The 12,760-nt window shown below is 40.4% G+C and overlaps 1 protein-coding gene and 1 long non-coding RNA gene across 7 annotated transcripts in view; one reads left to right on the forward strand and one right to left on the reverse strand.

The window, feature by feature from the left end:
• Window positions 1-12,760, forward strand: part of Ptp99A (Protein tyrosine phosphatase 99A) — a 153,327-nt gene that overhangs the window by 64,988 nt on the left and 75,579 nt on the right. For all 5 annotated transcript variants that reach the window (XM_089466305.1, XM_018013504.2, XM_089466342.1 and 2 more), the window contains exons 6-7: window positions 6,268-6,449; window positions 7,966-8,153. In XM_089466305.1, the coding sequence (XP_089322431.1) occupies window positions 6,268-6,449; window positions 7,966-8,153 (370 nt within the window). The remainder of the gene's footprint in view (window positions 1-6,267; window positions 6,450-7,965; window positions 8,154-12,760) is intronic.
• Window positions 1,330-3,414, reverse strand: LOC149270270 (uncharacterized). Of its 2 annotated transcripts, XR_016269603.1 has the most exons (3): window positions 2,664-3,379; window positions 2,048-2,577; window positions 1,330-1,923 (listed from the first exon to the last, which is right to left on the reverse strand). It is a non-coding gene; the product is annotated as an uncharacterized LOC149270270 (long non-coding RNA). The 2 variants fall into 2 exon arrangements; XR_016269602.1 differs by having other exon boundaries at window positions 2,048-3,414.

A 12,760-nucleotide genomic window follows, 5' to 3' on the forward strand; every position in this document is an offset into this window, starting at 1 on the left:
ACAAAGGCCAGCAAAACGAGTCTGCGGAAAAACTACTGAAAAGCGAAACTTTTTCAATAAATTCCCATCATCAACAGCAGCAGCGGCAGCAGCAGCAATGGTAGCAGTGCCAGTGGGTGGGCGTGGCATGGCAGGGGTACAAGACACTGGGGCCGGCAATCGATGACAGGCAGCTGAAAAGCAAGCAGAGCCTGTGGTGCATTTATGCAAAATAAGAAATAACCACACACCCACACCCATACGCACACACACACAGCCATACACTAGAGCGTGCGCGAGTGAGTATACATATATGTAGCATACTTTTTTGGGCATGCACAAAATGAAGCTGACGCCGACTGCGCCGCTGACTGCATTTTATGTAAATTCTCCCATCGATGTGAAGTGATGTGAAGTGTAGGTTGAGCTCCTGATGTTGTTGTTGCTGTTGTTGTCCTTGTTGTTGTTGTTGTTGCTGTCGTTGTTGTTGTTGTTGTTGCCGTTGTTCGTGTTGTACGCGCTGCTGTTGCTGCCACACAGTACGCCTGTTATTTACATTTTCGGTTGATTCGGTTTATATGCGCATATGCAAACCGTGTGCGAGTGTGTGGATGTGTGTGAGTGTGTAGGTGTGAGGCGTGCCGCGTGCGGAGGCCTTTAAGGGGCTTGTGTATTATGTGGAATATATCTTTTGAGTGCCGGCCCTGCAAATTGAAAGACGATGACAACGAAATGCTTCAAGCTGGAAATCTCGTCTCGCAAATCCACACATCGAATGCCAATGCAATTGAAAATAAGTTCAGCTGCGATAAATGCGAACTGAGAATCGGAGGTGCGAAGTGTCTGTTGGTGTGAGTGTGTGTCTATATGTGTGTGAGTGTGTGTGCTACAAAACAAGTGGCTGTACATTAATACAGGCCATAAATTGTATGGCACACACACATACACACACTCCTATATATATGTATATACATACATTTATTTATAAGTGTGTTTGAGGCCGAACTTTTATACATTTATTTATCGAATTGATGATGATTGTACTCGCTGCTGTTTGAGTGCTGTTTACAGTTGTATGTGAAAGGTGTTTATCAATTTGAGTTGATTTTCATATCCAGCAAACGTGATAGAGAACAATTCAAGAGTGGATTGTATGACAGACAGCATAAAGGAACAGATAAACAAAAGAGGAAATAAATACAACTACTAGCATTTGAGCTAGAAATATTATAGTATATGATATATAATACATAATTAATGAATATGAATTATATAATATTTATAACTAGCTGGCCCGGCAAACGTTGCATTGCCCTCTATATTATTTCTAGGTAAAAAATTGTTGAAAGCTATGTTGTTCAGGCTGGGATACACTGATAAATTTATTAATCGGATTTTCATTCAAGCACCTTGTTGTAAACGACATTCTTCGTTTTTTGGTCGGGTGCAAGAACAAATAATGCGGATCGTTTGCCAACACGTGAGCATGCCACGTACAATTGACCATGAGAAAAACACGCATTTTCTAGATTGAGGCCACAAATAGTCAAAGATTGGCCCTGTGACTTGTTGATCGTCATGGCGAAGGCAAGACGAAGCGGGAATTGAATTCGTTTAAATTCAAAGGGCATATCTGTTGAGCTCATCGGAATCCTAGGAATAAGAACTTCCTCATCTTTAAATTTTCCTTTGAGTATCAACGCGTGAATCACATTGCTCATCAGTTTTCTTATCACCAAACGCGTTCCATTGCACAGTTTTGGTTGGTTTAAATTTCTAAGCATGCAAATCATGGAGAATTGCTCTTTTCATAGCTGTGTTCATTTCTTGACGCCGGTCAAGTTGTTCTTCCATATTGCCCATGAAGTATATTTGCAAGAATTTTTGCTGTGCATCTTCAATAGGTTGCAATGATCCAATGCGATGGCAAATCTGGCCTTGAATCTTTAAATTCAAAGCCATAGTTATAGTTATATTTACAAACACTATTTACAGAAATCTAACAAACTACATTATTCAAAATTTTTTTTTGGCAGTCATAGAAAATAAAATTTTTAACGTAAATTACCTTAAATATCCGTCTCCAATATTTTCCGCCCCAAATTATGTCATTTGGAAACAGGCATTGTATTTTTGAGTGTTCGCTAGAAAATGTCGTGATTCTAGTGTTTCGCCATAAAGCAGGGAACGCAATGGCTATGGTGACCGCTAATGGCAATGTCACTTTACCACTAACGCAGCACAAACCGGGCGTTTCACCAGCAAACTTCAATGCGCCACAATGCTAGCAAACAACGTCCATTGGACCAATGCAAACTAAACGATTCAAGCTGTAATCAATGGTGCAATCATATCGAAACGCTGCTCGATTCAAATCAATCCTTGAACCATTTCTTATTGCCATTTCACGGGCTGCCTCTCTTTGAGAAGCACGAATTAAGGCCCTTCTTCCCTGGGTACTAACGCGGAGCCTTTCTCGGGCGATTTCTCGCTCTTCGTCAGATAATTGACTCGCGCTATTCCGTTGCCTAATTGCATTATGGGTCCGCCGGGAAAGATTAGATCTTCTAGGACGCGGCATTTTTATTAATAGTAATACTGCCCTCGCACAAAACCATATAAAACAATCGAGAAATATAAATATAAATAATTTACACAAATTTATGTTTGAGACAAACAAATACCTGAACTTTCGAGATATTTAGCTTTTGTAAAAGTCCAAAAATACAATTTTTAATAATTAACTTTTTTTTTTTTTAATTTCGAATTTTGAATTTTGAATTTTTTATTTATTTTTGATTGTTAGGTTTTAATCTTTTGATTTTTTTTTTTTAATTTTTGCAGATTTTTGATTTGAAATATTTATAAAGTTTAAAAGTCCGAAAATATAAAAAGCCAAAAATACACTTTTTAATAATTACCTTTTTTTTTTAATTTCGAATTTTTAATTTTTTATTTATTTTTTGAACAGTCAGGTTTTAATCTTTTGATTTTTTGCAGATTTTTGATTTGAAATATTTTTCCTTTTGATTTGAAAATTTTTTTTTTTTTTTTTTTTTTTTTTTTTTTTTTTTTTTTGAATAGTCAGGTCTGCTCGAGGTCAGGAGACCGTAGACTGACTGACTACATTTGTTTATTTACTTCTACACTATTGTCAAAACTGTCACTGTTACCAAGCCTACTGGGTATAAAAAAAATTTGAACATTTGGGGAAAAAACCGCGTTTTTCAAGTATTCGGCAAATTTTTTCAGTATTTTTAAGACCCTATACTAAACTCGTTGCGGAGACAAATCCAACAAATCAAAAACCATGAAAATTGGTTCAGCCCAAATCAAGTTATAAGCAGTCTTCACTTTTACACAACTTTCTTTTATATATATAGATTATTATTTATAACATTAAAGTAAATCAAGTAAATTCCAGCTTAGCTTACATTAGGCTTCATATTTAACTTCAAAGAAAAAGAGAAATATTCAATGATTCCCATAATGAAATACTTTTTATAATATCGTCAGCATTCTAGATAGAAACAATCTGAAACTCTCTCAGTAAAGCGAAGGCAAGCTCTACTTACAGGGTATCTCTCAAGTTCAGCAACTCTTCAGCTGGCTTGTTGATGTCTCAAATATACACACAGTCTCTCTCTCTCTCTCTCTCCCACACAACCACTCTCACATTATACTGCATATTTGCAAAATGTCATCAAATAAGAAACAGAAAAGTCATATTTAATTATAAACAATAATATTCTTCGCTGAGATTTAATCAACAGCAGCGAAAGTCGATGTTGTTTTTGGCAAATTGATTTCGCTTTTTCATTAATTGAACAGCATAGCAAACTAATTTCCTTTTTTTTTTTTTTTAATGTCAGCGCGTTGTAATTAAATAAAGAATAATTAAACAATAATTAAATTATGCAACAAATTTGTTGATATCAGCGAACTTAATTGCAGGCGAGAAACTGAACAGAAATTTTAATTTAATGTTTGACAGAAACTCGACGATTTGAAATGCAAATAATATGCGATATATGTAAGCTCATTAGAGGAAGAATAAAATAAATGTTTATCAATAGATACTCGCCTCTCTCCATCTCTCTCACTCGCGAGAGCGAGTCTCTATCTCTGTCTCATTATCTACACAGTTCATTGTGCATATTTCATGTAGTTGCTCAGCCACAAAATACAACATTTTTGACTGTTTAAACAAGTCGTGCATGAACTTTGGCCCTGGCCCTTACAAATCACACACACCCACGCACACACACACACACACATACATATATATACAGGCAGCACATACATAAGCCATATGCTAAAGGCAGCAAAAGAACGAATGTTTAAGCGGCTTAAAAAAATGTTGTGTGTATTTTATACCGATTCAAACACACAGACATACACACCTACACACACGCACACTTGCATACATGCTGTATGGAAGCAGCCGCAAATTTATTTGCCATTGCGGTTATTTCGCTTATTGTTGTTGTTGTTGTTATTGCTGAGCTGTTTTTTAGGCACAGCCCATTTTTCACAAGTTCTTTTTTTTTTTGGCTTGTGCGCCGCTTGCCGCCTCTGAGTAGCAGCAACAGCAGCAGCTTGTATTCATTTTTGCAGCAATATCCATTGACAACACACTCACACACCCACACACACATGCACACATGTGTATGTGGCTGCCCACACGCATTTATTAATTTTAATGCTTTTTGGAGCAACTTAAAAAATATGTTTTTCCTCCTCACAGATTGTGTTGGTGCTCTTATTTTTATTTTTATTTTTATTTTATTTTTTTTTTTGCTGGTAGTAAATATATTTATTTTATATTATATTTTCTTCATTTTGCCGTTGTTGTTGTTGTTGCTTCACTCCACTTTCAGTCGCATCTCATATTTAATGCATTTTTAATCACACAAAAAAGCTGCACATCGCTTTCAGCTCGTGTAGCTCGCGTAGCCGTGCATAAGCCCTAATAACATAATGTGTGCATACACCAACACACTCACACACACATACGTCTGCATGGTATGCGTGAAATTTATGCAGCCAAAAAAAAAAAAGAGCAAAAAAATGGGAATTTTTTGGCAACTTTAAACAAAATTTACTGCACTTTGATATTGGTCATGAAAAATGTTTATTGTGCGGCGCCCGCTGAAAATTTATGCGTCACAAAAGATCCAAAGCCAACCGAAATGGGGAAATGAGCTTAAAGCGAATATAATCTAAGGCCTGTCACATGCCCCACTTAATACCCTGTATGACTTTTACTTCGAATTCAATATGAAAATCTGAGCTAGACTGAGACTGAAAGCTAAAGAGGCTTGCAAATTGTATTTAAATTTACTTGTAGAAAATAGAAATAACAATTTTTTGTGTTTTCTAGACGAATTTTTTTAGAGTATAGTAATAGATATTAATTTAAAATATTTTTTAGAATAGATTAGAGCTGGCTAGAAGAAAGATGGGTCAAGTATTTTAGCATCCGGTCCAGCAGATCTTGACAATGTTAGCATCTCTATCTTCTCCTACTTCTAGCAGTTCACTGCCCTACAATATCCAAGTAGCTAGCGAAATATTATATATTATGCATATTATTTCTGACTGACAGTCTTATAAACAGACAGGCCAATGAACAGAAAGATGAACTTTTGAGCTGGCAGATGATGATCTGTAAGGAAAATTATTGTCAAGTTTTACAATATATACTTACTTATATATAACCAAAACAAAGATAGTTGAACAGAGTCAGAAAACTTTCTTATATAAAAATGTGATCTTAAAAATATATATATTTCATTCCGTTATATAGTCAGCTGCAAGAAACTTTAAGCACTACATATGTACTACAAAATGTTAATACCCAATGCGGGATCATAAAAACAGAAAATCTCGTAACGTTTTTTGATATATAATTTTTTTGCATGTGTATGTGCGTGTATTAATGCGTATGTGTGCGGTAAAACGAGCATAAATATTTTAGTACCTATGGCAAACACTGTTATTTTTTATGTGGAGAAAATCTCATTCCCGTCGCCGGGGCATAATGCATTTGTTGCCAATATTTTATGTTAATCTCGCTCTTTGAAATGTATTCGAAATAAATGTTTATACAAAAAGAGAACAGTATATATGTATATATGTATATATGGCTATTTGCAGGTGTCAATTGAGGCAAGTGCAATAAAGATTAATACAGTTTTGGCATATGAATTATTCGATAAATAGAATTGTAATAAAATGGGATATTTTATATATTATATTGAATGTGGTTTTCTCTTAAATCCACAGCGAGGGCGAGGATGGCATCTGGGATCAAGTGTCGCGCATCTATACCAGAACCAATGCGACTTCATATCAGGTGACGGGCCTCACTCCGTTCACCGTTTACAGCTTCCGTCTGCTGGCCGTCAACAAGCTGGGCGTCAGTCCGCCCTCCAAGGAGTCCTACTACATTGTGACGCTGCGTGAAGGTGAGCCAAATGAGATATACGTATATACACATATATGTATATATACATAGATATATGTGCATTGCTCGGTTTATGATAGGCACATACAGATACATTAACAGTGAGTCACATAAATTACCAGACAGTGCTGACATGACACTTTTCTCTTTTACAATCGCATTAATTTTTCATTTGCATTTTATGGCTTGGCGGGACTCGCACCTGCTTTAAGTACCGGACCATGAAAAGTTGTGACGTCATAAAAGTGCGCGCCTTTAAGTCTGATGTGCATTTAATTATTTTAATGCCATGCTGCGTGGCTGCGTGTGGCTGCATGAACGTGTGGGCGTATAGCGTATGGGCGTGGCCGTTGCTGTTAAAGTAACTAACCGAAGGGACAAAGCCGCAAATTGACAAATTCGACAGCATTGACAGCTAAACAATGGACGAACAGTGTTGCAGCTTCGTTGTTGCAGCTGTAGATTTGTTGCATGCGGCGTGCGTGCGGCACCTGCTGCTGCTGCTGTTGCTGCTTGCCCCATGATTAATTATGGCCTGCTTTTAGGCTGAGCTGAAAGCCAACTTTTTCGCAGCCCACTGCCATTAATCACAGCAGAAGCAGCCACGCCCCGCCGCCTAGGCCGCCTCGGCCGCCCTTAATGTAGGGGCACATATATCTAAATGGCGACAGCGACAAGCTATTAGCAACACATTTGTCTTGAAGGCCCAGCTTGAGGGCGTGAAATGGCATTTATGCCACAGCCTATTGGAATGCGTGGCAAGCAGCAGCAGCTGCTGCTGTTGCAACACACATTCGTGGTTGTAAATTAGTCAATAGTCTGCGGCTTGTAGCTCATTAAAAACCGCATGACTTAGACCAGTCCCCTCTCTCCCTCCTCCCCTCTTTGACTCTTGTGTGCTGGCCAATTTGTATAAATTAGGCGCGTGGCATGCAACACTCTCGAGTCAAATGAAAATGTTTGCGTAATTTATTTATATGCTGCTGCAGCTTGTTGCCAACTTGCCAAGTGACAAACTGCCAGAGCAACTTGTCCAACTGCCAGAGCTAGCGCCTCAGATTCCAGCTCCAGCTCCAGCTCCTGCGTCAGCTCCAGCTTTAACTCCGACTTCAGATGCCGCTGAATGGTTGAATGGCTCACCTGCCCGACAGGAGTTGAGGCAGCAGGAGCCGCAGGAGCCACAGTGAGACGCACGCACCATTTAACTTAATGCGACAGAGCGGTCCACGGGACGCAGCCAGCGCTCCCAACGGCAGGCACTTGCAACTTATGTTGCGTGACAGTGACAACTTGACAATGCCACACAGACAACGCCACAAAGACGAACAAAAAAGAAAGAGAAAGCAACAGCAGCTAAAAAACGCCAAGCGAACTTTTTCGTGCGGCATTTTTAATTTGAAATTTTTGAGTTTTCGCCAAGTTTTTTGGCAGCCAGAAAAAGTTTGGCCCGCGGCTACCTCAGCCTCGATTTGAGTTTGGTATTTGATTTGGATATATGCTTCGGTTTATCTTTGCAGCGCCCACAGGCAAGCCGATACCCACCACGGCGCACAACACCTCATCCAGCTCGGTGTACATCTCGTGGAAGCCGCCGGCGCCCGACACCATTCTGGGCGAGTTTCTGGGCTATCGCATAACATATCGTCCACGCGATCGCAGCCCCAACGATACCAAGGAAATCTATATACGCGACAATACAGTGGAGGTAAGCGAGTGCTTCTTTTTGACTTCAGCATAATTGAATTTCCACAATTTTTGACACTTTTGCATATTGCAAATGCCAAGCGGCAGGGGCAAAGGGGATAGAGGCGCCGCGAGCATAACGTGCCACATAACAGTCATTCGATATCCATTTCGTGCCACCTTCCTGTCTGTCTGTCTGCCTGTTACCATCTTCAGCAAAAATAACCGCTTTTCAATTGGTCCCAAAGTGTTGGACGAGTAGGGGAGGGGGGAGGTAAGGTGGCCCGTCGCGACATATTAAAAAGTAATTTACACCTGCCGACAGAGGCTGTTTTTCTCACAGCCACGCCCACCCAGCAGCAGCGAGGAGTGGGTAATGGGCTGTTGCTGCTGCTGCTACAACACGTGGCATATCTCTTGTAGTGGCCGCTATCACAAGCAATTTGTTAACGATTAGTCGACGTCGTCGTCGTGGCAAGGTAAACATTATGTGTATCAGGTGTTTGTGCGAATGGGTGTGTGTGTTTGTGTGCGTAGCATTTGTATCTTTCGTAATGCCACTACACGCGACGCCACTAATGAAGTGTGGCAATGTCTGGGACACATTTATACATGCGGGCAACCGCATGTGGCACGTGCTGCCTGCCGAACATGCCACGCGGGAATACACTTTGGGCTTAGCGCAGCCTAAAAGGAATTCGGAATTTATGCAACTACTTTCGCCGTGCCCCATGGAAATCTCAACTACTGGCGATACCTACGCACAGTCCCGGCGGAATTCTAGCTAGGCGAAATTAGCAATTGGCGCAAATGGACTCGATTTTCAATGTTTAATGCAGAGATTTTTCAATTTACGACCCTTTTTTTAATGGTGCTCGGAATGGGTCAGAGCTGGTGAAGAATGTAACATAAAATGCCGGAAATGTTGGCAATAAACAGAGGGAGATATGTTGCCATGGCATAGAGCAAATGGGTGGCATGAGTTTAGTTACATTTGTTGCGGGTCCTGCTTAGACCTCTACATGACCTCTGTGGGCTTAGGGCTGGTGTCATCAAACTCTACTTTATAATTAATGAGGAGTCGCCTCAAAATGTCACCGAAACGAAATTAGGAGCCCACAAACCGCATACCTCTGCGTAAGAGAACTTAATTAAACAATTACAATAGTTAAATAATTTAAAAGAGAATATTCGCATTTGGGAGGGGGATATTGGTCGCTTTTGACTCAGCCCACTATACTCAGTTGACTCTGTGGCCTGCAGGAGAGTAAACTACTCGCTATGATACTATCGTCGTCTTATCAGTGAAAGAGTATTAGATATTTTCCTCTACTGTCTGATATACTAAGGCATAACAAAGCTAACAATAAAACTATATTTATATTTTATTTATTATGATTAAGTGGAGAAACAAATGAGCTACATTTAACAAAGAATTTCTATTGTTGGGCATATTTAAAAAATATTTATATATAAATATATATGTGGGAATGGTAGTTTAATATTAGTTTGAGAATCTCAACTTATGAAAGAAGTCTAGCTAAGTGAAAGAGGCATAAGGTAATCTTCTAGTGATCTGATATTTGTGCAAGGAAAGAGGTTTAATATCGAAAGAGTCATTGCGAAAGGAATCGAATTAGACACTAGGGGAGCTCAGAGAACAGAAGCATTGCTATAAATAAGACGAAGAGATTAGAAACAAAATTACGACTTGCTCCGCTCTAGCCTAACGGAATAATACAAGTACAGCTGGATCTGAACCCACTGGGATGCATCAGCATCATCCTAAATCCAAATAAAACATATATTCTTTATATACATGTATAAGAGGTAATGCCACTCTTATAAACTATCTCAAGCCATAGAAATATTTATTTTCTCATAGAAATATTTTGCTATCCATATTATGAAAACCTAGCAATGAGCACCCTCTACAGTGTGCAACGATACGTAAACTAATAATAGTACGAGGGCTGCATTTTTATGAGAAATAAAGGAGCTCTCGCTGCCGCTTGCTGAGCCTCCAGCCCCAAGTAAAGCACTCCTGGCCAGTTTCAATACGAATTTTAACTGCGAATATGTGGTTAAGTTGGCTTTAAACACGTATATTGCCCATAAACGTGTTTATATTCTATAGGCATTTGAAATTTGGTTATCTGGCAACTGAATGTGCATATCATAATCGGAATATTGGAATTGTGCACTCATTGGTAGTTTGTTTAATGAATATTTGAATTAACTAATAGCTGCGGCTTTAAGCCTTTGCTAATTCGCGCTCTAAGTAAATGGCTCAATAGAATTTGCAGTAAAAATGTCAAGCGCCTGCCACGCCCTCGATGCCATTTAAGCCAATAATATGCAGTGCATGGAATGCATTTTTGAATTTTCACAATTTTGCAATGGAAGAGCGGGCGGGGACGGGCGGGGCGGAGATGGAGGGATGCAAAAATATGCAAAAATTATTAGCGATAATGCTCACGTACGACAACCGACGCGACGCGACGTAGTTGCCCAAAATGCCAAAAAAAAAAAAAAAAAAAAAAAAAAAACGATGGTAAAATAAAACTATGCTAACGCGCTGGCAATGAGGCTGGAGGTGGATGGGGGCATGTGCGAGGCACTGCTGATAGGGACATGGCACGCTTTTGTGCTTGAGTGCATATTTTGCAGTTATCTCGACACTGGACCCGCCGGCTAAACAGTACTCGCAGCCAGCTGAAGCTTTACGCTCTTTCATTTCGTTTTTGCATGTCAGTGCGAAATGTTGAAATATTATCCTTGCAGGCAGAAACGTGCGACTCTCTGACTCCATTCCAGTTTTTTTTTTGTCTTTTACTTATTGCAAGCCCTGTTGAACTCGAGGGCATGGTTTGTCTCTGCCGTAAGCTGTCGCAAATGCCCGACCCCGAGCCCGAACCCGAGCCAGAGCCAGAGCTAAAGCCTGGGCACCCTCAGCATTCGCTACATTGAGCTGTCACGTGTGAAAGCGCCTCGAGTCCTTGGCAGGACTCTATCTAACTGCGCCTTCCACTTCCTTACTCTGCGTCTGCTGTGGCTGTGTAGCTATGTGAGTGTGTGTGTGTGTTAAAATTTGCCAATTTTCTAATTAAAATTTCTGCGCCGCAAAGCATAAATTTTGCTCGTTTTACGCCGTGCGAATTTCGCACAAAAGCCACCAAGTGAAAACTAAACCGTGTTAACTTTGTGCCAGTCGCCGGCGCTGATAACATTTTTCTGCACGGCTCAAAGGATATGCAGATGCGGCATGTGGCAACCAAATTTGTAGTCCTTAGTTGCCGTTGTTGCTGCTGTTGTTGTTGTTGTTGCTGCTGTTGCCTCTCTGTTGCTGTTGTTAATTGTTGTTTGAGTTTCGCTTTACACCTCTTTGACTAGCTGCTAGGGAAACGCACACGTACTCGCACGTAGGGGTATCAGATGTGCTGCCTGGCAAAACTTTTAATGATGAGCCAGTGTTGGGCAGCGCACTAATTACCAGCTTTGCATCACAGCTCCGATCGAATCTGGGCAAACATTATTCATGCTCTGTTTGCTTAATGGCGCAAATGAGCATATCTGGCTGAGTGCTCGCATTTAAATTTAAGCTCTAATTCAGGCATTTTAGTAAGTAGTAAATAGTTACTTTATATTGTAGTTGATATTATATTGATATTCTCTGGCAAGCAAAAGCTCGAGAAAATTAATTAAAAATTATTTCTTAGGTATTCAAATTTACCAATTTCCTTAAGGCCCACCAACGTTTCTCTTTAAAAGCTGAATTCCTATCTTTCTCAGCCCTTCTCTGCGATTCTCATGCCAAAACCACCGACAGTAAAGTATTGCGCCGGCAATTGCTGCTTTCGGCAACGTATTTAGTTGTAGTTCCGGTTTCTCAGACAATTTATCATGCTTTCAGCTAAGCACACGCTCGGCTCTATCAATTACATTATATCAATTAACTGGTTTTGGCCAACTTTTGGCGGCGGCCGCATAAAACGGGCCAGCAGCTGTAAATTTGGGGCCTCATTTACTATGGCCACTCGACTGGCGACTACATAAAATGAAATTATATGGCGGCATTAGCGCCAGAGCGAAGGCAACTAAAATCTAGCCTACACACCAGCTCACACACACACACACACACACACACGCGAACATACAGCAGGCAAAAAGATGTGCGTTTGTTGGTTGTTAAATCAAAGCGCTTGTTGGCCAACTCTGGCGCCTGGCAGCCACTTAAGCTTTTGGCATGGCAGTCAATCCGTTTCTAAGCACACACACATAGAGAGAGAGAGAGAGGAAGAGAGAGAGAGAGAAAGAGAGAGACTCAGAGCCAACCGCTTTGCGGTCCAGACCAGCAGCAGCAGGAGCAGCGACAGCGGCAGCGGCAGCGGCAGCAACAACTACAGCAAGAGACGGCGCTCTAATGTATGCAACATAAATTGTGTTTGTTGTAGCAAGCAGCCATTTTGAGCTTAACCACAGCGTATATGCATGCATGTGTGTGTGTGTGTGAGCTGCTTAAAGCCAGCGGCTTGTTTTATGGTTTCGCACTGCTTTTGACCTTACGTAAAATTTTAATAAGCCGCACCCGCCAGGATCTGCTGCCACATAAGTAGTTTTTGCAGGGCT

This window comes from Drosophila arizonae, chromosome 2, assembly GCF_054131065.1.
Source record: "Drosophila arizonae isolate 15081-1271.41 chromosome 2, UAZ_ARI_1.0, whole genome shotgun sequence".
In the NCBI taxonomy this organism is placed as follows: Eukaryota; Metazoa; Arthropoda; class Insecta; order Diptera; family Drosophilidae; genus Drosophila; species Drosophila arizonae.